This window comes from Malus sylvestris, chromosome 10 (assembly GCF_916048215.2).
Source record: "Malus sylvestris chromosome 10, drMalSylv7.2, whole genome shotgun sequence".
Classification (NCBI taxonomy): Eukaryota; Viridiplantae; Streptophyta; class Magnoliopsida; order Rosales; family Rosaceae; genus Malus; species Malus sylvestris.
In genome coordinates, this window is record NC_062269.1 from 1,635,750 (window position 1) to 1,660,796 (window position 25,047).

Consider the following 25,047-nt stretch of genomic DNA (forward strand, 5'->3'; position numbering starts at 1 on the left):
TACATGGTTTGTATCGCGCTTGACCAAGCCTGAAACTACAAGTAAGCTTCAAGTGAAATTGATACATTACCTTGTGCATCTCCACCAGTTAAAGATACCACCCCTAGATGGAGGAAGAGTACTTCCAGAGAAGATGCCACATCTACCTAAGAGACAGATAAGGCAAGTCAAGACGACACCACACTCCGATACTTAGAAGTTTCGTGATTACGAGATCATTCTCCCATAATATTTCCTAATGTCATTTGTACTAAATCATTCACTTGTACTCACTAAATGAGAGCTTGAACCTATGTACTTGTGTAAACCCTTCACAATTAATGAGAACTCTTCTATTCCGTGGACGTAGCCAATCTGGGTGAACCACGTACATCTTGTGTTTGCTTTCCTATCTCTATCCAGTTATATACTTATCCACACTAATGACCGGAGCAATCTAGCGAAGATCACAAAAAGCGATCGTTTTCGCTACCTAGGATCTATCTTGCAAGAGAACGGAGAATTAGATGGAGATCTCAACCATAGAATACGAGCTGGATGGAAAGAGTGCATCTGGCGTGTTGTGTAACCGTCGTAGGCCACTGAAGCTCAAGGGAAAATTTTATAGGACGGCAATAAGGCTAGCGATGTTGTATGGCACAGAATGTTGGGTGGTGAAGCATCAACACGTACACAAAATGGATGTAGCGGAGATGAGGATGCTTCGTGGGATGTGTGGGCACACGAGAAAGGATAAGATTAGGAATGAGGATATCCGAGGTAAAGTAGGAGTAGCCGAAATTGTAGGAAAGATGAGAGAAAATCGGCTCCGGTGATTTTGGACATGTGCAAAGAAGGCCGACTGACGCTCCGGTTCGAAGATGTGACTACGGGACAGAGGTTCAGGGCCGAAGGGGTAGAGGAAGACCTAGGACAACTTTGGAAGAGACTCTAAGAAAAGACTTAGAGTACTTGGATCTAACGGAGGACATGACACAAAACCGAGCGCAATGGCGTTCTAGGATTCATATAGCCGACCCCACTTAGTGGGAAAAGGCTTTGTTGTTGTTGTTGTTGTTGTAAAAGCACTTCAAAATCAATCCCAAACTCCAAAAGTGGTAGTGAGGTGAACCCTATGCATTTGAATTTTTTTGTGTGCATGAAGTACGAATCTAACTAGCGGTTTTTAGACATAACTGCATCAATTATAAAATTAGTCTCTCTAAAAATGTATTTCAAGGATAAATGGTGGTTTGCTCTGATGATTAATTAGGACATTTCTCTTCAATTTATTGTATTCCACATTCAAAATGTTCTCGTTTTCTTTGGTGTACAATGTTGTAAAATATCGCATGTTATAGAAAAAAATTTACTTTTTTTTTTTTTTGAATGAAAATAAAAATGTATTTAATAGGAATATTTTGAATTGGCTTTTCCGAGAATGTATTTGAGGGTAAAGTAATCAGTGTACACAATTGTATTCTGTTTATGACTTCAATATATATTTAATTACTACAATATTATCCGACAAATGCACTTTGACTTTGATTCGTTGCTGCAGTATAATTGGACTTTATATATAATCATCTAGTTATGCATAATTAATCATGCAATTTAATTTATTAGAAAATGAAAACCATGTGAATTTACTTAGCTGCTAAAAGTCTTCAGGTTACATGGACATCTCATTTTGTCCTCGTTACAAAAAATATAAATAAAAATTGATCGGATTCATTTGGCATAGTGTTGACGCGTTTTAATGTACTTTTTTTGGCAGTAAAGTCAAGTTCAAGCTTTTAACTACTCTCCCTTAACCAACTTACTTAACTTACTTAAAACGTTGTTGTGCTCACTCGTCGGCATTCAAGTTTGATTTCTTCCTATAGTTTATATGAAATTAGCCTAAAATATCACTTTCATAAGAAAAACAAGACGCGAGTGACTTTAGCTGTGCCCAGTATCTCTTCTTCTTCATTTTTTTTAATTTTTTTTTAATTATCAGGTTGTGCCTGTTAACTCTTCACTTTATCCCTTACTGTAAATATTAGAAAACTAACTTTTAGTCTAATGGTGCAAGCATTGAACATCCATCTTTAACCAATTGTGCTTTAGGTTCAAAGTCTCGTCCTCCCCTTTGTATAGCTTGGAACAATTACATCGCTTGTAATAAGAAACACATTTAATCTAATGGTACTATTTTCTTCTTGAGAAGCTAATTTATTTCCTGATCTAGCAAAAGATGTTTCTGTAGAAAAGATTAGCAAAAGATGATATAGAAGCATGAGTTACAGTAGAAAAGAATGAGTGGTAATGTATTCCTTTTGGTTCAATACAACATATCCAGATGGCCTGATGAAGTCGAATGGAAGTTTTCCGACGGCAAAAATCTTCTTCATTCCTTTCTCCGTCACTTCACGAGACTCCATGAGAATCCACAAATGGTTTCCCACAATTGAAGAAGGAGATATTAAAGCAGCCGGATGCAGCCTTCACCCAGTAAAAACTAGGCCGTCATTAGATAATCCAAACAAGTTACAATGTTCCGGGTTAAGCTCTCTCCCGCATTTTGGCTCTAGCGAAAAATACTCCAGCCACGAGACCTACAAATTGAAAGAAAAATTCATGGTGGGTGATGCTATAAAACTCAAGCTTGCATTTGCAAAGTTGTATGGTACATCATATTCTTCTTCCGGTTTAATGGAGAGAACTTACCAAAGAAAATGCTAGCAGAGTTCTCTAAACTGGTCGGCACCTTGAAGAGTAGAATACCGGCAACTGATAGAGGGATCTTATTCAACGACCCAACAAGGCTGCAGATATTGAGCAGTGATTAGAGCTGTCCAGTTAAACGGATCACAAACACCATATGATTCGAAATAAGCATAGCAATGTAATCATGCTAAACCAATTGGATAGTTTAACACAAACTAACAAGGTAATGTTTTCACATACAAAAACTGGGATCGTCTTAATTGACTTCCAAGTCTTGAGTTGTTTTCTTATTTCATTTTTAATTTTTAATTTTTTTGAAAGCCCAAGTTCCAAGTTCTTATTACATAACTGGAAAGTCTAGAAGCAAACGGAGAAACTGACAAAGTGAAACACAAGAATCCTATGACCATCTAAACTACATAAATCACAAATATAAGCTATCAGCTGGCCCGATTATGTTATGTAACAAAATTATTCAGCCTGGAAAAGGGGATATCAAATTTATTGCCCGGTCTTCTAAAGTTTATTTTAAGCGATAAATAGTCAATTTGAAAGTTCACTTAAACCAGGTAGCAACAACAGATATCATGTTATGCATCAGCTACATTCATCTTACCTGTATGTGGTGGCACCTGTTTGATGAAGAAACCACATAGATGTGAAGCTGATTGCAAGACCCAAAAATCCACTTAGCGTCATTACCATCCAGAAGGTTGGAGACCTCAAAAGTGGTCTGCATTTTGATTCAACCTTTCATTAGATTCCATAGGATAAAAGAAAAGGAAAATTTATAAGAAAACCAATGTGAAATGCAACCCTAACATTTCCTCCTTTCTGTTTTTCTTTTGACAAGCAAACAAGTTCCTAATTCCTAGGACATCCCACAATGTGATTCTAGACCTCACTCACAGCTAAAACAGTATGCAACTTTGCATACACATTATTAGCTAGTAATTGCAGTTTCAGGCAGAAAACAAATAACATAGTAAACCAACAATGAAAAAACAAAACTTGGGAGATGTTGGAGTACTTCACACATACTTTTCAATGATTATATCGTACGTTAGAGGAAGTGGTGTCAATCTGGAATGCTTCAAACTTTACAAATATTTCAGAAGGGAGAGAGGAAAACGAACGGGCATTACTGTCAAACGACACCCATAAAACAGTAGTTGCAAGATTTCAGTCCATGCCTCTCATCTAGATTCTAATTTAATCATCAATATGACAACTTCTAAAGAGGATGTGAGTTTGTGTAAGTCATTCCTTTCCACTAGATGATTCACACTAGACTTTCTACTGTAGTTGTTTCCATAATTCTATATATCTCCAGAAACTTCCAAAGTTAACTACGATGACCAAAATGACCTCGAATAAGAGAAAAAGTGCTTTGATAATCCTCCCCCACATTGATGCTCTGAAATATGCCTAAACTTATAACACGAAACATATCATTTAGACTCCAAACGTCCATCTTTATCGTCAAAACTTTCTTACATCAATATAGCACAGTAGAAACAGTGCGGTGGTATATGTGGGGAAACAGTACTAGAAATAGAATACTCACGTTGTAAAGAGATAATCAACCTCTTTGAAAACAAAAATAAGGAGAATCCCCAAAGGCAGAGAAAGCGTGTTATTTAGCAAGACCATTGAAAACTCATTCAGCTTTCCAGATTTTGTGACAAGCTTTGCTGTATCCATGACCCTACGTAGAGTCAGCTGTCAAAATAAAATAATAATTAGCTTTATTCAACAATTAAAACATAAACCAAGTTAATCAATAGCCAGTAGATGGAGTCACAGATCATGAAAATACAAGCAAGCACTTAAATTTCAGACCCAAGCAGGGGGCCCATTTCTGACATCTTGTTGATTTTTAACTATAAAGTAAAAATCTCATCAACTCAATAATAGAAGGGGTACAAAATCTCTGATATATAAGAAACTGAGTTGTATTAGACCTAACCAAAAAACCAGAAAAAAAGGATACTGTTTTGCCACCTGATAAGCATGATTTGTATTGTCTATAATTAGTTTTGGAAAAGTACTGCCTTTCTTTCACTAAGGAAGTGCATAACTAGTAAAGGCCACAATTAACAATTAAAGACTTGTTTTCATAGATTTGAAAAGAATCCTCATCAAGGAATATCTAAAACCAAATTATGATGTAGCTTCCTAATTCATATTTTCAAATAAAAGAAATTAGGTTAATCATTCTTATTGCTAAAAACTTCCTCACAAAGGAAGGGATCTAATTACATGAAGTTCTGATATAAAACAATTTAAAATTCTTATTTCAAAGTATACACAAGTAGGGGGGAGGGGAATGGATCATGGAAGGAGGTGGAATAAAGACTATACACAGAATGACATTCTAAAATGTACAGAACAGATAAACTCACAGAATATGACGCAGTCAAGATACAATTCATAAATTGCCATGCATAGCCGATGGCATGGAAAGACAGATCAGTGGCCCCTCCAGAAATTGCTGAAATTATCTGCAAATGTTAGATTCAAAACCATATCATCAAATGAAAACTCACAAAATATGTTCTTTACGAAACCCAAGAATAGTGTTAGGTTGGTGAAAATTGGTCTTGGAAATCAAGGACAATAAATCTATGAGCATGCAACCATGTATGCAAATGCACTTACACAACATCATCAGCTTACCCGACAGGACATCAAACCCCAAATTTGGAGAACTACTATAATGCATCAAAGATGTAAGTGTTGCCAGAAGACTCCTATAAGTTAATATTTTCATCAATTCAACAGAGTATTGGCCTAAGGACTTTGGCTTGGTTTCATCAAAATCAGAACTTCAACAATTAACTAACCCACGCATGCAATCTGATTTGGCCTTTTCAATTCTTATATTCATCGCCAAGATCAAAACCAAAGAAAAAGAAAAAAGAATTTTTTATGATAATAATTTTGAAGAACAGATTTTTTTTACCTAAACATCATTTTGTTCTTAGCATCTGACAAATTAAGATGTGCACACGAACTTTCAAAAAATAAGAACAAAAGGGAAAATGATGAGGCAAATAACAACACTAAAAGGGAAGATTGGACAAGAATCCTCAGGTAAAAGCAACGAGCCATTAATTACAAGACAAAAGAGTAAGTTGATTTGTTGTTTTACATCCCCATTGAAACATTCATCAACAAGTGAATCTCTCATACTGACATTCTGAATTATTGAACGTACCATTAGAAAAAGAGCAGCCCATACTCTGCCGTCGTGGTGCTTCTGGAATAGATACATTTCACCAACCGCAGTTATCACATTGGTAACATTCTTTAGGACTGTGACCATCGCTACATTGATGTACTTCAAGCTGCAAACGTAAATTTAACTAAACTGAGAAAAGCAAGAGGGCATGAATTTTTAATGGTTATACACCGACAACGGATACACCCTAGTGCCCCTACCTAAGGGGGTCTAACCAGACGAGCAACACACTTGTTGTAGAATAGAAACAATGCACTAAATACTTAATACAATGTGCAGAAAAAGACAACTTTAGGTCTGCAGGAATTAAAGACCCATGAATACTATCATAAATTGTAATTTTCTTAACGAATTATGTAAACTTCAATTCAAGATTCATACAAGATTTTATGTAACAAGAATATGAGCATAAGTATCACAGCCCTAGATAGACTGCTTGTCAAGTGTTGTTTAATAATATATCAAGATGAACTTAAATAGAACACACTTCCTACTTCATACCTAAACATGCTTGTAATGAGCATCCCAACGAATATAACATTTACAGGCAACCAGACCTTAACCAATCTCCATGTTAGTGGCTCCGTTGATATGATGCCCGTAAAATTCAACACAGAAACTATTATAACCGAGACTAGGTTCTGCATCCACATGAGCAACATGAGATGGTTAGATCTCAACAACTAGTTATTCGATCAAATAAAGTTGAGTAAAATACTCCTTTTATGCAAACGCGACAACAATCGTGTTACCTGGTACAGCATCAAAGAAATTCCAGCATCAAAGTCGTAGCTAGAAAGGACAAATTTGTTAACTAATATCATACTGCAGGAGGATAGGCAATATGCAAGGCCAGACAACAAGGCCTGATTGTGTATTTTAACCACCTTATTACCCCTTGTTGCTTTATCTCCATCTTTTTGCAAGTTTCCACCTTCCAAATCGGTATCATTCTTTTCAAAAGAACTCATTGCAAATACAAACCTATGTCAAAACTGGTAACTACTTCTCAATCCAATAGCGAATTCGATTGACAAAAGAGGTCACTTTCCCAACTTCAGATAATTATATACTTTGCTGATCGGATGAACATATGGAAAAGTCCCAAACTTTGTAGAAAAATCACCTGAAAAATCATCGAAATCGAATATGAAGAAGATCAAAGAGGAGAAATCCTTAGAACCCTAAAACCCAATATTTAATCAGAGCTGTAAAATCATAATTAAGCAAAATCTAAACCTCAAGTACCCAAATTAAGCCAACAATCCACCAACTGAGGCAAATTAACAACTCAAGTTAATCTAAACCTCAACATAACAGAGTACTGGGTAGGAAAAAAAACGGCAGAGCTAAAGAAAAAGCACCTCTTTCAGCCACCGTGAAGCATCTCTACGCGACCACCATGTGCAATACAGAGAAAGCTCGAGCTTGTCCTCCTCCTTCTGCTTCTTCAGCTTAAATTAGAGATGGAGGAGTGCGAATTGCCAATCAGTGACAGATAAAGGTTATCGTTGGAGTTGGAGGTCCAACCGAGGAGGGAGGCGTCAATGCTGACATGAAAATCCAAGACTGAAAATTTTGACTGGAAATGGAGGAGATTCTTACGCGTATTTTTCATAATTATTTTTATTTATCCGTTGATAATTTAATAATGCGGCTCAGATGTACTCTAATTACGGCTCTTTGGTTGTTCTCGTTGGTCGCATTAGATATTTTTATTCTGTTTCCCTCACTACCTAATTATCCTTCTTCTAGAAATAATGGTTACACTTGCAAATAAATAAGAGTATGCATAAATAAATAAATTAAAAAAATATACTCTATTAATGCTTTTTGTTAAAAAAAACGATTGGTGACTTCGCCTCAATAGTCTACTCTTCTGAATCGGAAAGACCATTGTGTAATTCACTAGAATCTGAAATCGAACAAGGACGTGCATTGTGAAATATGAATCTAGAATTCGTTCCAACCACTAAGTCATTTTGTAATGATTAAAATATTGTATTAATGTTAATCATGTTACATCATGCTAGGCAATTTTAATCATTATCCGTGACATTTGAAATTAGATATAATTGGAAAATCGTATGGAAAGATAATTAGCATCTCTTGAAATCACTCTTTTATTCTTAATTTGGCAGGAGTACTAAACACGTTACATCATGGTATACAATTTTAATCATTATCCTTGAGATTTGAATTTAAATTATATTTGACATCGCTATTGGAGATGTAGACAGACAGCCAATTTGTCCCCGAAAGCGTTTTTCATTTATCTTTAGTAAAAGGAAAACACTTTATTTATAGTTTTACAAATATAGAAACTGAAACAAATTGTATGTTACAAGCCAATAATTAAACTCATTAGGGGAGATTATGAATCAACAAAAGATGCACCAATCACGGATCATTTTAGCATTTAAAATGTAAAGCATGTTGGGCAATCATCCAATTCTGGTGGAGGCTCACCCAACCAAATTTGGCAGCCTTCAACTAAAATATTGGAATGCTCTCTGTTCAGCAACGAGCTAAGTTCTTTTTGAATTACTGTTGGTGGATGTCCAAACCAAAACTTTGATATCGAAAAGGACAGGAGCGTAACACTTCAAGCGAAATATGCTAGCGTCAGTCGCATGTAGGCATGACGCTAACCAATCCATTGATGATTGCAGGTCCCCATCAAATCCCGCACTTGTCAATGGTTGTGCCGTGAGTCTGTGATTTAGCACTTTATTCCACACACTGACCATCAAAGTAAAACTTGATGCAGCAAAATAGGCTTAAATTACAAATGATCCAAGCGTAACATACGTCGAGCGTTCCTTATATGCAAATAATATCAGTTTTACATAGTTATGTTACATACAAATAAAACAGGCATGCACATGCAGCCTTCTCAAAGTCCGGAAAACCTGCCAAACGCAGAATCAGCAGTGTTGGTTTGCTCACAAATGCCTCTTCCCTCATCATTCCTGTAACATACATTACATAAACGACATGATCCCCTCTCTGCAGAAGAAAAAGGATAGAAACAAAATGATCTAGCTAGAGAACTAGGTTGACAATATGGCTTTTTATCACCAATCCACCTAAAAACTATTGCCCTGTTAATTTAGCACACGATATACGGATATATCAATTGCATCAACTTTGGTACCTGAACAATGGCATCGGTCATCAATGCAGTCCCTAGAGTCAGAATTGTTAGTTTTTCTGCAAAGAGCGGGATGATCTCTCAAGAATTGATTTCCTTGATATAAGCTGATTGCCTGGTCATAATGAAATCCATAATGTCTGCTGCATTGCCATGCATTTTAACTCTCCCATCTTCCATATAGACAGCACCGTCAGCATACTCAAGTTCCTCGAGACGATGAGTGACCCATAAAGCAGTAACATCTCCCGAACTATTCAAAGAGTTCCTAACTGCTTTGATCACCCCAATCTGGTTATGAAAGCCAAAACTTAATAACAGTGAAGTAAGGTGAAACAAAGAAATGGAATTTAGTTTTGTCCAGGAAGTGTTTATTTTGCCTAGAAACTATCTCAGAAACTCACACTCAGTATATGGAACTGGGAATAAGATGACTGATAATGGAGGTTAAATAGTAGATAATAAAAGCCATATGAAGGTACCCAATTGACTCTACAAGCAGTAACTTATTGTCCGATTATGACCTTAAGCACCGTAATATGGAGATCGCTAAACCAAGACCAGATTACAATAAGCTATGTCCCACCATCTGACTTTGTGGTGGCTGTGTGTAAGCTATATGCTCATGAATTCAAATTTAAGTTCATTGGTCCATTTGGATGGAAGGATTTAAACTGAGAGATTGAATTTGAGATTTTAGTTCAATTTTCTTTGTTGAAGGTTAGAAATACTAATTACTTGTGTTAATAAAGTTCTCATGTAAATTGATTAAGAGAAGAAGAGATTTCAAATGCTCAAGAAAAATTTGTTATTTCAAATCCCTCCATTTCTTAAATGATCAAATTTGTATGTAAATTTTATCAAAATAGAAATCAAAAGTTTCAAAGTCCAAATTCATCGTTTTGCTTCACTTATGCTTCCCTCTTTAAATTACTTGTTTTCTATCTCCTCTCTATGAAACCCCGAAAGTTCTGGTTAGAGAAATAGATTTTCCTATCCCTCGTGAAGATACACCAGTAATGGAGTTGTTCTCATGATTAATTTCAGGGGGCCGGAAATAGAGAAGACAATTTGTACAAAATCTATGAAAGCACTCATGATTTTATTTTTTTTCCTCTTCACAGAAGACTCCTGACATTTTCTTAGTCTAAAGAATTAAATGGGAGTAATGTTATCTTGCCAAACTTATGTTGCAAGCAGAATGCTTATGTTGACCAACAAATCTGGACACACATTTTCGCAATAATCAACCCGATCAATGGTCCAACATAGTTTGGCAAGAAAACATTTCCCATTTGGATAGATGGTAGAAAAAGTACCTGATCATTTTCATCCAAAAATGTTGTCAGCTCATCCAATAACAGAACTTTACATGCCTCCGCTAAAGCACCAGCAATGGCAACCCTTTGTTTCTGGCCACCACTGAGAGTCTGAACTGACCTCTAACTTGACAAAAGATAAAGTTGTGAACTTCTTGCTAAAATATTTGGTGGATGTTGTAGAAATATGTTAACTCATATTGTTTCTACGTTACCTGCATGAACTTTGACATGCTGACAGCATCCAAAGCTTTTGACACTCTAGATTTGACTTCATCAGGGGTCAGGTTAAACTTACCAAGGCCAAATGCTACATCTGCTTCTACTGTAGGCATCACTACCTGCAACATGAAAAGATTCTGACATTGGATATTTGCACAGACAACAGTAGTTATTTCCAAAACCTTTACAGCTCACTCGACATAGAGCTCTCACAGGCCAATCCACAGTTTGAAGTTAGATAAGAATAGGCCTCCTAAGCAATTCATCTTCAAATCAAAAGAATCAGTCAGGACTCCTCTTTCTAATAGGACAATTGACTCCTATGTTGATGGGTTTAGTGTCGCAGTAAACATCCTCTAACCTTGACGACCAAAAACCATGCCTGACAATCTTGAAACCTAAGCAGATATCCAACACTACAATTTCATTCTCTCACATTTCAAAATCAAACTTCTGTACTGTTTTCTTTCTTGAAGCTCTCCACAACTCGACAACATAATTTTTTTGACCCTGCGTAAAGCGGGAGCCTTGTGCACTGGGTACGACCTTTTTGAAGTCACAAAGCCAGCAAAGTGAAACTAAAATTTAAAGCATAGAATCCATAATGATAATAATGAACCTGATGATCAGGGTTTTGAAAAACAAAACTCCTAGGCCTCTTCACATGCACACTTCCAATTGTTGGATTCAAGAGACCAGCCAAAATCTGCAAATTTCAGAACAATATAGAACAAATGAATTACTATTCCTTTTTTAAGTCCATATTGAGAACCAAAATTTTAGAATACAAACTTAAAGGAACCATGAGAAACAACATTAAACCAAATAACAAATATCCTTCAAGAATGAAAAAGTATGCCGGGAATTTTATATACCTTCAAGAGGGTAGATTTCCCGCAACCGTTGGGTCCAAGAAGCATCCAAAACTGCCCTGAAGGTATGCGAAGAGAGCAATCTCTAAGAATTGGTATTGTTTTACCTTGCCTTGTCGCAACCGAGTAGCTTAGGTTGCGACCTTCAATAGCAATGCTCTCGGTTACATTGGTCCTGAATAGACAGAGGGAGACATACACATAAGAAAATTTACCAAACTGAATTAACTTCAACAAGCAAAACAGGTATTGGAAAAAAGTGCATAAAAGATGTTTGAAGAAAGTCCCAGCTGAAAAGATATCGTGTTGTACGAACCTGGTGCGAGGAGTGGAATACAGAGGAGAGACAAAAGGCTTAGAGGGATGCATGAGTATTGAGGGATTCATCATTTTATGACTTCAAGAGGTTTGTGCCTGAGGTAGAAGAGCTAGGAGGGTGCTGCTCTTGTCTGTATGAGTGATACTAGCTTCGGTTGCTAGCACAGGCACGGGAATAGTCGATGGCTTCTCATTTCTCCTCTCTTACAAGCTACGTAACCAACTAGAGCGTAAGGGTGAAAATCATTTTGCAGGTAGAATTAAAGTCAAAGAAAAAAAAATAGGAAAAGACCACAAAGAGAACTGTGACACTGGTATATTCTGTGTTTGGAAATCCTTTGTTTGTTGGGAGAATTTGAGACGTGCATTTTCTGTTGCCTTTGAGAAGACAAGGTAACAAGAAAATGAGTCGGTTGTTCTACCACAAACGGGATTAGTGATTGTAAACACAAAATGTTAATGCTTAGTCTTGAAACTTATTCTACATGACAAGTATATGTTGTCTTTGTTGAAAGGGTGCATTTTCGCTCACCACCCTCAGGTTATGGTAATGCTCACCACCCTACTTATTACTATTGAATGAGTTCAAATTTTGAGATTTGTGTCTATCCACTATACACATCTCGAAATTTAAACTCATCCAATCCAATGGTGATAAATAGGGCATTGAGCATTACTATCACTTGAGGGTCTTGAGAAAAAATATTTCCTTGTTGAGATGTAAAAGTAGCATAATTTTGACTTCTGATATAGACATGGAGTGTAAAATTTGTATATATAATCTGAAAATTGGAAAGGGAACTAAGAACAAAGTGGTGCCATTTACTTGTAAGAAGCTGCATTTTCAACGACTAAATTTCAAACGGTAAGGTTTATGCAAGGCCTTCTTGTTTTTGTTTCTATTAATTAGTTTTCTTTTAGTTTAGGACATGTATGATTGCAAAGGGTAAATCGAATAAGAAGAAGAGGAAGGAGATTGAAATCCCTAAAACCCAAAACTTAATTAGAGTTGTAAAGCGTAATCAAGCCAAATCTAAACCTCAACTATCTAAATTGAACTGATATTCCAATAACCCAGCAAATTAACACCAACAAATCAAAAGGAATCAACAATGGCAGAGCATTCAGTACTGAGTAGGAAACCAAAAAACGGCGGAGCAAATGAAATATCACCTCTTTCCGCCGCTGAAGCATGAGCCACTTCTTCTTCTTCTTCAGCTTAGAGACAGAGTGCCAAACAGTGACAGATGAAGGTGTTTTATGGCTGTTGCGTTTTTACTTTATTTTGCACTGACAGATGAAGGTTCCTCTTCCTGAGAATTTCGGATTACGTTGTTCTTATAGTCATCTTTCATTCTCTATCGTGGCATTAAAAATTATTTTAAATTTTAAATATTAAATTAAATATAAATAGTATTTAATAAAGACTAATTGTAAGATGTACGATGAACAATTACGATCATAGAATTCTCGAGATCCCCAAAAAAAGAATCTGGCGATGATCCTTTTCCCTAATCTAAATCCTATTTTAATTTTCAGTTTTTTATTTATTTATCTAAACCACGTCCTATTTATTTATTTATCTAGATCTTATTTTAATCTTCTAATTAAAATTGATTGTAAATAAAAGGACGTAGCTATTATTAAAATTGAAAATTAAAATTGAAGAGAGTAAGAGAGAATCTAGGAGTTAGGACTTAGGAGAGAGGGAGAGTGATTGTTTTTTTTTTTAATTTTTTAAAATTAAAGATGATAAAATTACATGTAGATAAGATTTAAAAAAGTAATTTTTTACTTATTATTTTTGTATTTAATTAGTCTCTTATTTAAAAAATGTCATTAATACTTCTATAAGAAAACTTTACTAATTTGTTAAAAATTTACGTATAGGTATATAAAAAGTATATTTAAGACTTATGACATATTTGAAAGTAGGCATGTCGACTTTTGAAACATTTAGATTTAAAAAGTATAAAAAAAAAACAAAATCTAACAAAAATGTAAATGTATCATATATTAAATGTACCAATATTTTAGAAAATGTTTAATTACATTCTTAAAAAAAAGATATTTAATTAATGAAATTGAACACGAGCCAAATACACATCATTTTTTACTTCTCACACATCTCTTGTTAATTTATGTCCGTTAATTGTCTTCAATTCATCCGATTCAACAATTGAAAACTAAAAAAACGTAGAAAAGTAAACAAGGATGTGTGGATATCACATCCCACAAAAAAAGTATTTATAAAAAATAGCAAAAAATTAACTCTTAATTTCAAAAATGTCACTTTTTATAAAATGTTTCAAATATATCCAAAATTCCATCTAAATAGACACAAATACTCTCAAATTTAACAATCAAATAAATTAAAGACTTTTTAGTTAAAATGATTCATGGTATTGACATAACTCCTCAATCTGGTCCTTAACAATTAATGATAATCAATAGTAATGTTCTTGAATTTGTCTATCGTGAATCATTTTAGTTTTTCTTTGAATTTGTCCATTGTGACCATTTTAGTTTTTTCGTGAAAAATCTGTCAATTGCTCTGTTAGTGTGATGATGTGGCACCACGTGGGTCTCACAAATACAATCATATAACTGTGACACACGGAAATTTCTTGAAACGAAAGAGACAAGAACAACGTGCACAAACAAATTTTTTGTGATTTTGATTTTGGGGTTATGATCTCTTTTAAATTGATCATCTGATTCGATCTCCGTAAGGTGTTGGTTTGTGGATGTTGTTGATCCAAGGGCAGTCGATGCTTGATCTTGGATGAATAGTTGTGTAGATTTGTTGATGGGTTGTTGATCCAAAGGGCCGTCGGGGCTTGATCTTAGGATGAACGAATGCTTTCTTCAAGGGCTTTCGGGGCTTGATCTTGAATGATGAACAATGGTGCAAATTTATTGTTGTTGATCCAAAGGGTCGTCGGGGTTTGATCTTAGGATGAACGGATCTTCAAAGGCTTTTGACCTTGATTTTGAAGAACGGTTGAGCGGATCTTCAAGGGCTTTTAGGCTTGATCTTGAAGAACAGTTGTTTGTTGATCCAAGGGTCGTAGGGGCTTGATCTTGGGATGAACAGTTATGTAGATTTATCGATGTTGTTGATCCAAAAGGCCATTGGGGCTTGATCTTAGGATGAACGGATGTGTGGATTTGTTGATGTTGTTGATCCAAAGGGTCGTTGGGGCTTGATCTTAGGATGAACAGTTGTGTGGATTTGTTGATGTTGTTGATCCAAAGGGTCGTTGGGGCTTGATCTTAGGATGAACGAATGTGTGGATTTGTTGATGTTGCTGATCTAAAAGGTCGTTGGGGCTTGATCTTAGGATGAACAGTGATGAACGATGAACACTTTATTCAAGGGCCGTCGAGGCTTGATCTTGAATTGGTGAAAGTTCTTCAAGGGTCGTTGGGGCTTGATCTTGAAGGAGGATTTGACGAAGAACGAAGAGGGTTTTCTTGATCCTTCGGGATTTGCTTGAGAGCTTTAGAGTTTCAAGGCTTCAAGGATTTTGGATATGTGGGGAGTATTCTCTTCCATTTTGGGAGTAGAGAAATGTATTTGTGAATTGGTTTATGATACCTTGATGTAGAAGCCTATTTATAGGCTTTGAGAATGAATCACCACCACAAAATATTTTTTTCTTTTCCAAGCACCATTGCCTAATTTCCCACTTAATACAATTTTAAACTTGAAGTGGTAATTTTATGGCCTAATTTTCCACTTAATATCATTTTAAACTTGATATGTGCATGCTTTGTCATTGCCCAAAATGAGAAGAAAACCTTGTTTTGATCTTCAATGGATTGAAATGTGCTTGCCTTGTCATTGCCCAAAATGAGAAGAAACCCTTGTTTTGATCTTCAATGGATTGAAATGTGCTTGCCTTGTCATTGCCCAAAATGAGAAGAAAAACTTGTGTAATCCTCCAAGGGTATTTCTTCTTATTTTGTTGAGTCACACACCATGTGTACAATTTGTATGACACGTGGCATATGCCATGTATGCCCTGACACGTCAAAATTTTAATGCATTGGTGAACATTTATTTCACCGCAATTTCGATGTCTACAATAACAACATGTGGATTAACTTAAAAAACTATTTTTATATTTAAAACTAAAATTGATATTAGTAAGAAAAAAGGCGTTGAATGCATGATTGAAATTTTGCTGCTCCCACTAGCCGTAACCGCGGTGGCGCTCAATGTCGGTGATGAGAAGCTTGAAGGAGATAGGGTTATGGTGGTGGAGTGTATAAGCAAAGGTGAAGTTGGATCAGAGCTTGAGGCAACAGTAGTTATAAAGTCTTTAATTTATTTAATTGTTAAATTTGAGGGTATTTGTTTTTATTTAAGTAAAATTTTGAATATATTTGAAATGTCACAGCCCGAGCCAAGATTTTCATATCGGGAGTGTGAAATGACGGGAATACCCTTGTCGTCACTAAGGTGTGTGTGACATGTTTTAGATATTTCACATATTTCCTAAACTATTAGAAATATTATTTAAGTTGGAAAAATATTGAAAGGTTGATTTTGTTTGTTGGTTAGGGATTAGAAAATGGGTGGTGTGGATTGAGTTTGATCATCACAAACCCTCCATCCCCCTCTCTCTCTCCTCTACCCCGACTTCCTCTCTCTCACACCCTCACGTACGAACGAACCCAAAACCTCCCAAAACTCGACGGATCGAGGCAACCAAGGTATGCATCTTCATCCTTGAGTTATTTTAAGTTGAATGGTACTAGTTTTAGGAAGTGAAACCCTCGGAATCACGTGAAACCCGAACCTCCATTTTTGGGCACTGTTCATGCGAACGTAAAATATTGTGTTTCATGGGATTTCAAGCTCACAGTGAGCTTAAGGAGGTTCTCACGAGTTTCGGGGTACTTCGTTGGTAAGATTTGGACGTCGGAGGACTGAGAACGAAGCTTTCAAAGTTTGGCCGAATTATCGAACTACCTCAGGTAAAATTTAGTGAATTTTGGACTTTGAAACTTGTGTAATGTGATTCCTCATGCTTAGAGCTTCATTTTGGTACCAATTTTGTGAAAAATGGTTGAAAAATGAGTGAGAAACCTTAGTTGGAAAATTTGCCCAGAAACCGACGACGTCACCGGCGACCGGCGAGTCACCGGAGAAGACAACGGCATATTCCGTTAACTTTAACGGAATATGCTAACGCCGTTAGTTAACTCTAACGGTAACCGTTAGCTTTTGACGGAATATTCCGAGGAATATTCCTGACGCCGTCCGCGACTTCCGTTAGGGCACCTGCGCGTGGGCCGCGCGTAGGGCCGTGCCCTAGCCGGCGCGTGAGGGCGCGTGGAGGGTCCAAAAATTGTTCTAAAAATTATACGACGTCCGTGACGTCGAGTAGGTCGCTGTGGTATATTCATATATCCAAATTGAGCATCGTATGAGAAGTTATTTCGAAATATTGGTGATGTGTTTAAAATTAACGTTTTTATAGTTGTTTCGCATATAGGTGAATCATATCCCGAGGACGAGCGTATCCAGGGACGCCACGGGGGTTACGACTTGTCGACTTATCAGTGAGTGGGCAGTTTTGATTTCGTATTACCTATATACAGTTATTTTTCCCAGAAAATACGTTTTTATGAAAATTATGAATTTAATTGCCATGCATGAAATCATTGAGATATTTAGTTTGATTACTGATGCATATATATGTGAATTGACGCGGTGGACGTTCAGGTGAGTTTATTTATATTCCAGCTGAGTTATATATGTGAATTGCATTGAAAGCTCATAACCTGCACCTAGGTGATAGTGCTTATATTGTTATTCACCACACCGCACGCTCGTCTTGGATCAAAGTAGGTGGATGTCATACAGACCATGTGAGGGTTCCGACATGCTAGTTGTACAGATCACTAGATGTGATTCCAACTAGTGGGTGACCTTAGTTATGCGCGTCGATGATTGATGAGAGAAGCACTAGAGCGTATTTATACACCTGTCATCGTACAGACTACTATATGTAGTTCCGAGTGACGTGCAGAGTTGAACCGTACAGGTCACCGAGGTGACTCCGGTTGGATTGGATGTTGAGCTTTAGTATCAGCCGTACAGGACCATTGTAGGGTCTCCGGTTGATTTATTACTTCACCTGACTATTATTGATGCATTCTGATTATATTTTGGACATGGCATATCATTCTGAGATATTATGATGATGGATATGTGCTGGGTTATGATGTTGCGTATATATATATATATATATGTATAATATATATACTATTTTCTGGGAAAGTATACAGGTTTTTACGGTGAGGGGTTAAAATTATTTTTAATGAACTGTTTTGGGAAAACTATTTGGTTTTACTGACCCACTCATTTTGTTTTGCGCCCCTCCAGGTTCTAGTTTAGCGGTTGGTGGCTCCTCGAGGTTTTATTCCGGCTTCCTGACAGACTCTCGACATGTAGGACTCACCCGAGGGTGATATACTTTTATTTTAGTTTTACTTGACTGCACTTAAACCTATGCTCTGAACTTATGTGGTTACTTTATATCTAGTCCGGTTATGCTAGTAGGTTGTTCTGCTAGAGTTTGGTTTGAATTCCTGCTGATATATGTTGTTGTTTCGCTTCCGTGTCGCGTTTATGGTTACGTCACGCTCATGTGACGGCCAGCACACCTGGATTCTCTGGATCGGGGTGTGTCATGAAAGCTTTTATAAAAAATGACATTTTTGAAATTAAGAGTTAATTTTCGGTTATATTTGATAAATACTCAAAAAGAATGTGTTGAAGCGAGGCACTGTAGAGCTGACGTGGAAACAGGGAGTGAGATCTTGCCACGTGCACTTGCTTGCGTGGAAATAAAGTTACCCTTGCCTAATTCGACGTCATCCATCTAAAACCACAGCCAATGAGCTTACTCGTAGGACGACAGTCCGATAGCCGCACGAACTACCAGATGTAAAGCTGCCACAGTCAGATGTAAATCCGTCGCAAAAATTAGGTCACTGGCATGTGACTCTTACTTTAATATTAAATTAAAAAAAAAAAAAAACTAATTCAACGATGGTCTTCCCGAACCAGCCGAAGCAAAAGGGAAAACGTCTTCTTTCCGGACGAATTATAATTTCCTTGCGATTTTCGCGGAAAGTGATTTCACTGTCAAATTTTCCCGGGAAAATCCCAAGCACAGGTTCGTATGCAGTCCCTCCTCTCAGTTTCCTTTTCAGAAATCTTTTCTATTCCTTTTTTCGTCTTCATGAATTGTGACTGTTTCTGGTCGGTATTCAATTCTTTCGCAAAAGGTTAAGATTTTTCTCTGTGATGGAAGTTTTAGGGTTTATCCTTTGATTTTAGTGACGAATGTGAATTAATTGCTGTTGCTTTTTGCATTCTGCTTCTGGAAGTTAGAGGTTTTGGTGATGGAAATAAATTTGTTGCTGAATTTGTCCGGCTGCTAAGAAAATAAAGAAATAATTTTTGTTTTTTTTTGCACTAGAATGTTTAATTTCATAGTCAATGGCAGATTTAGTATAATGTGTTGCGCTAGATGGGAAATAATATTCAATGGTTATTATTTGATACTGATTAGTGTACTGATTACTGTGTTTTTTTGTTGATTTTATGTGTATTAGAGATCTAGTATTCTGTATTAATGATAGAAATTATGACTTCTGTAAGCGTTGATAAGGTGCAAGGTTTGTACTTTAAGCTTTGTAATTTTGGTGCAAGCGTTGATGACAACTAGGTATGGGCATTTGGTTAGTTGGATGAACCTGACCAGCCCGAATCCAACCCGAATTAAACGCTGGCAGACAGACACTGGTTGTATTTGAGAAAAAGAGTTATATTTGTTTTTAAGCCAAACTAAATGTTGGCAGATAGACATGGGTTGAGACACTCCAACCCGAGGACAACCTGCGGATATCATGCCTTTTGAAGCAAGCTATAGACTTTTGAATATAGTGATTTGAAACTTATGAGTTCCTGACATTTATCTTGTTTGGTTTTGCATGTTGCTTGTAATGAAGAGTTATGTTGATGGAAGACATTTAAGTGCATCTTTTGCTTTGATAACGGTAGCATTATGTTGGAATTAGTATTATACATCTCTGTATGTTTCACCAGAAATATCACGAGTTAAAAGATTGGTATCCGTTATGATATTTGTTTTTTGACTGTTAAATAGTAGTGCTTGTACTTTTTACATTAATTAAAATGTTCCATTCTTGCAGATTTTCGTTTTCCCTGGATGCTTCTTCCTTATGTTCTCAAGGCCTAACCAAAATTATAAAGCACGTTCATTGGCTCAAGTTTAACCATATATTTTGAGACTCTAACTCAATGGGATGGAGGGGAATTTTATGTTCTTCCTTTTTCTTTATATCCCTAGTTGAGTCCTCGAGCAGATTAGGAGAAATGTGGTCACTCAACCTTGGCGCTGAATCATCAGCAGCATTCAGCTGGCCAATCCTCAGTGCTAGCATTTTCGTACTTGTTGCTCTCTTTCTCTCCATGTACCTTATCTTCGAGCATTTAGCTGCATATAATCAGCCAGAGGTCTAATCTTTGTATTCCTCCTGAGAAATTTTATATTGCTTCTGTGTTTGAAGATAGCTTTGATTCATCTTTTTGTGACATTTTTTTTCTTTTCCGTTTATCTATTTTTAGGAGCAGAAGTTTCTGATTGGTCTCATTTTGATGGTTCCTGTTTATGCACTGGAATCGGTATGACTGTACTTTTCGCTATCACTTTCTTCAGTTGTATGCTAGTTTTTTGCGAATATTCTATATAAGTATAATTATTTATATTTCTATAAATCAATCTTTATATTAATATATTCAGAACAGTTTGAGTTTTGTTGGGGGTGATGAAGTGCTTTTAGTTTACTGAGAACACGCATATAGTTCAAGGGTAGTTATAAAATGAAGGCATTTTACTACTTTACCCTTATCAATTAGTTAGAAAATAGTTACAAATTTAGTATGTAACGGAATAACAGTTCTTGGAATTCTTTTCAAGTAAAATAAGCTTGGCACTAGAGGTGTGACATAATTATTATTATAGATATGGAGCTCAAATGAATGCACATTCCAGAGCATTCCTCTAGAATGTGTACTGGATTGAGTATTGGCAGGATCTTATTTGGAAGGCTACAACTTCAAATGGATGTATAGGAAGAAGTTGTGTTTGCTTGTGTGTTATGAAAGAAAAATTGTAGTATGCCAGATATGTTGATAAGTATAGGGATTCAATTGCAACATATTAGTTAGGTAATACCAACCTGTTGAAATGATAGAAAACAGAATTGAGATGTATTTCATGTCTTGTGCAAGATTATGTTATTAAATCATTCGTAGAGGGGGAGTTCTATTTTTGTTACTTGTTAAAACTGGAGATAATTTTGCAAAGTTTCTTAGAGGCAGGAATCGCCTTTTGACTGCAAATCCTAGAGTTATGACAGGCATAATATTTCTTCATAATTGATCCTTTGTCTACAATTCTTAAAGATATTCAATTTGTGAAGTCTGCCCTAGTTGTTGGAATTCTAATTGTTGGAAACTGTATTACAAAAGTAATATGTCGACATACATTTGGTCTTTTTCTTGGTATCTGTCTGCTTTTAGTCTTTGATGCATCCAAGCCGCTCTTTTTATTAGTATTTACCATTTTGTGGATTAATTAGCTGTTGTGGGTATTTATGCTTTTTGCTGCAGTTTTTGTCACTGTTGGACTCAAATGCGGCCTTCAATTGCGAAGCAATTCGGGACTGCTATGAGGCATTTGCACTATATTGTTTTGAGAGATACCTGATAGCCTGCTTAGGTATGTAACTGAAATGTGAATGCTGAATACTCTGTGATTATTAATAGTGAGATTAATCAGTATTTTTTTCGTTAGTACTATTCTTTGCACTGTGTGCGGCACACATTAATGAAACTTTATATGTTGATAAGTAATCTTCCTAGCGATGAGAAAATAACCAAGTTTATTTAACATGTTTAATAATGTAAACCTGAAAAATTTGCCTCCTTGTGGACATACATTTTTCTATGTAAAGGTGGTGAAGAGAGGACAATTGAATTTATGGAGAGTAAGAGCGTAGTTGATTCGAGCACACCTCTTTTGAAAGAAGCTTATGCTTATCGAGTTGTAGAGCATCCTTTCCCACTGAATTGCCTCATAGGAGACTGGCCTCTTGGCTCCGCATTCTACCATGCTGTGAAAGTTGGCATCGTTCAGTATGTATGTACTCATTTTCCTGTTGAAAATTTATTTAAATTATTCTATTTCCTTGAAATTTTTCAGCCTTATTTGGTCTTGTTGAAACATTATTTTCCAGATGATAGTGAAATTGATCTGCGCTTTGCTAGCAATGATTCTTGAGACTTGTGGTGTTTATGGAGAAGGGAAATTTGACTGGAGATATGGGTAAGATATTTGTTTCTTTATTATTTAGGTCTAAAAGCTTGTTTGTCTGACCTTTACTAGTAGACAATTATTCCATGTCTTCTTAGATGACAGGTTGAGTATGCCTTATGTATTGATGCTTGATCCACGCATGCACACACTTCCGCATACTTTCTTGAGCATATAAATGTTTGCACATGCTTAGGATGATTCGCAACCGTGATTTTTTTACAATGTTTTCTGTAGTGTTGCACTTGTTTCTGTTGTAATTCTCATATATACTGTTCTGAATTATTTTGTTTGCTTGCAGCTATCCGTACTTGGCAGTTGTTCTTAATTTTAGTCAGACATGGGCCCTATATTGCCTTGTACAGTTTTACTCCGTCATTAAAGATAAATTACAACCCATTAAACCCTTGGCGAAGTTTCTGACTTTCAAGTCGATTGTGTTCTTGACATGGTGGCAAGGTGTTGCTGTTGCATTTCTTTTCTCTATGGGTGCCTTCAAAGGGTCATTGGCTCAGGAGCTGAAAACTCGGATACAAGACTACATCATATGCATAGAGGTGGGTAATGACTAACGACTAACCATTTAAGTGTGCTGTTGAATTGTATTACGTCCAATGTTGCAGGACTTGAAGACCTAACATGTCCTTAACATTTGACATATTGATGATTGAATGGAATTGAGTTCTGAAGGGAAGTAGGTTTGTTAATGAGTTTGACTAGTGTTTTGGATGGTCAGAAGAAACCCAGGATCTCATTGGAGATCAATTTTATTCTAGAAGGGTTGTTCTAATTTATTGTATTATTAATCAGATTCGACTTTAAATTGTAATCGTACCATGTTTTATAAGGGAAAACAATGGAAAGTCACTCTTCTTGCTACTGTTAGTGTAAGCCACTGAAGTTCTTTAAAGAACTAGAGAAACAAAGGGTATCTTTCATAGTAAGATATGAAGAGTCTCTTGTATTTAAACCCTATATTTATTTGAGTATAGAACCTTAAGTGCTAATTAAATAATTTATGTCCTTCATGCATATAATAGTTTATGATACATGAGCCGAGTATTCTGAATAGGTCCTTCGTGTACCTGTTTGTTGTAAGTTTTGATTGATGTTCAGTATATAGAAGCTTTTACCAAATAAGATCCTGAAGTTCAACGGGTTTTGATTTCAAACTTGTTAAACAGATGGGTGTTGCTGCTGTAGTCCACCTGTATGTGTTTCCAGCTGTACCTTACAAACGTGGAGAAAGATGTGTTCGTAATGTTGCTGTGATGACCGACTATGCCTCACTGGGAGCACCTCCTGATCCAGAAGAGGTGCGTGATTGTGAAAGAACAACCAGAATGCATCTGGCAGTGGCACGGCATGATGAGAGAGAAAAGCGGCTGAATTTCCCCCAGAGTGTTCGTGATGTGATTTTTGGAAGTGGAGAAATTGTGAGTAGTTAATCCTAACATTGTATGCTTTTTCTCTGTTTCATTTAAAACTCTTTTCTCAAATCAATGGTCACTCTGCTGTTCTGATTTGTTGTTTCAGATCGTTGATGACATGAAGTATACAGTTTCCCATGTGGTAGAACCAGTTGAAAGAGGAATTGCAAAGATAAACAAAACCTTGCATCAGATATCCGAGAATGTGAAACGCCACGAGGAGCAGAGGAAGAGCATCAAGGATGATACTTATCTTATCCCCTTAAACTCATGGAATAGAGAGTTTTCTGAAGTTCAGGACAATCTTGTTGGAGGTAGTGTCAGTGACAGTGGCATAGCCGGTGGAAGGAGGCAGCAGTCCCAGTCTAAAGCTTCAACGTCTCGGACTCGAGCATGGAGATGATGCTAACAACTGTACGTAAGACGAACACAAGTGAATTGTAAATTTTGTGATTTCGGCGTGATTTTTAGACGACGTCGCTATACTTGCGCTGGCCAGAAGAGTCGGTGGTTTATGGAGGTAACTCGTCAACAGGACGAACAACATTCAAGAATTTCGGGTCAAGAATGGATTGTTTCTTTTTGATCAGCCGTGGGGGGTACAGAATGATGGAGCAATGGATAGACATACCGACAGAGGTAATGCCATTTTGACTTTGTGAACGTATCTCCAAGCCTCAAATCAATTTGAATACAACCTTTAAAAATAAAAATTGAATTTCGGTATAGAATGTGTTTATATTAGCTCGTGTTATCGCTCTTTTGAGACAAACTAATCTTCTATGAGTGAATTGGTTTGAAAGAAATAAATCTTAAAAGTAATTTTGCACATGATAGTTCACTGAGTGCAGTGGCGTTTTAGAACTTATATAGCCAACCTCACTTATGTAACTTGATTTTAGCCTCATTCTGTTCCTCTAGAACTCAATTTGTTCCACCAAAGTCCATAGAACTCAAATTTCGTCCCATGTTGTCAATTCGGTGAAACATCAATTTTGCCATGCGGCATTAAGACTTGTTAAATGGGGTCTATGTTGCACAAGGGAGAGAGTATAAAATTAGATGTAATGTTTTGGTTTCAAAGAGAGAATTTTCTCCACACCAATTGGATCCCTTACTTCCAACAAGGATGAAATAACTATATGACTATGCTCCAGTGTAAGGAAAGTGAGTCTGAAACCAATTGATTTCCGAAGAGAAGACTCGTTTGAATGTGTTTTTAAAATAATTAAAAGTGCTTTTAGAGAAAATGTTTTTTTGATTCAAAAAACACTTAAAAGTGCTTTTTGTAAGAAGCATCAGTTATGTACTTTTTAAAGCAAGCATTTTAAAGTGTTTTTCTAGAATTTACTTGCATTTTTACTAAAGATTGG

At 36.3% G+C, this 25,047-nt stretch overlaps 3 protein-coding genes across 6 annotated transcripts; 1 reads left to right on the forward strand and 2 right to left on the reverse strand.

The window, feature by feature from the left end:
• Positions 1-2,175: 2,175 nt before the first annotated feature.
• Positions 2,176-7,542, reverse strand: LOC126586138 (GDP-mannose transporter GONST1-like). Its single transcript, XM_050250840.1, has 9 exons — positions 7,300-7,542; positions 6,688-7,061; positions 6,437-6,576; positions 5,912-6,041; positions 5,097-5,195; positions 4,259-4,413; positions 3,308-3,424; positions 2,692-2,789; positions 2,176-2,579 (listed from the first exon to the last, which is right to left on the reverse strand). The coding sequence occupies exons 2-9, from the start codon at positions 6,904-6,906 to the stop codon at positions 2,527-2,529; spliced, it is 1,011 nt and encodes a 336-aa protein (XP_050106797.1). The 5' UTR covers positions 6,907-7,061; positions 7,300-7,542; the 3' UTR covers positions 2,176-2,526.
• A 1,158-nt stretch (positions 7,543-8,700) lies between these two features.
• LOC126586139 (ABC transporter I family member 10) lies at positions 8,701-13,164 on the reverse strand. 3 transcript variants are annotated; one of them, XM_050250841.1, is made up of 8 exons: positions 12,994-13,164; positions 11,819-12,031; positions 11,506-11,677; positions 11,250-11,336; positions 10,624-10,749; positions 10,409-10,531; positions 9,093-9,380; positions 8,701-8,907 (listed from the first exon to the last, which is right to left on the reverse strand). In XM_050250841.1, the coding sequence occupies exons 2-7, from the start codon at positions 11,890-11,892 to the stop codon at positions 9,171-9,173; spliced, it is 792 nt and encodes a 263-aa protein (XP_050106798.1). In that variant the 5' UTR covers positions 11,893-12,031; positions 12,994-13,164; the 3' UTR covers positions 8,701-8,907; positions 9,093-9,170. The 3 variants fall into 3 exon arrangements, with proteins under 3 accessions (XP_050106798.1, XP_050106799.1, XP_050106800.1); XM_050250842.1 differs by having other exon boundaries at positions 8,701-8,944; XM_050250843.1 differs by having other exon boundaries at positions 11,819-12,043; positions 12,994-13,151.
• A 5,701-nt stretch (positions 13,165-18,865) lies between these two features.
• Positions 18,866-24,503, forward strand: LOC126586132 (protein LAZ1 homolog 1-like). 2 transcript variants are annotated; one of them, XM_050250834.1, is made up of 9 exons: positions 18,866-19,016; positions 20,059-20,383; positions 20,495-20,551; positions 21,542-21,650; positions 21,886-22,070; positions 22,168-22,256; positions 22,546-22,801; positions 23,429-23,680; positions 23,781-24,503. In XM_050250834.1, exons 2-9 carry the CDS (start codon positions 20,168-20,170, stop codon positions 24,075-24,077), a joined length of 1,461 nt encoding a protein of 486 aa, XP_050106791.1. In that variant the 5' UTR covers positions 18,866-19,016; positions 20,059-20,167; the 3' UTR covers positions 24,078-24,503. The 2 variants fall into 2 exon arrangements, with proteins under 2 accessions (XP_050106791.1, XP_050106792.1); XM_050250835.1 differs by lacking the exon at positions 18,866-19,016 and adding an exon at positions 19,052-19,128.
• The last annotated feature ends 544 nt before the right edge of the window (positions 24,504-25,047 follow it).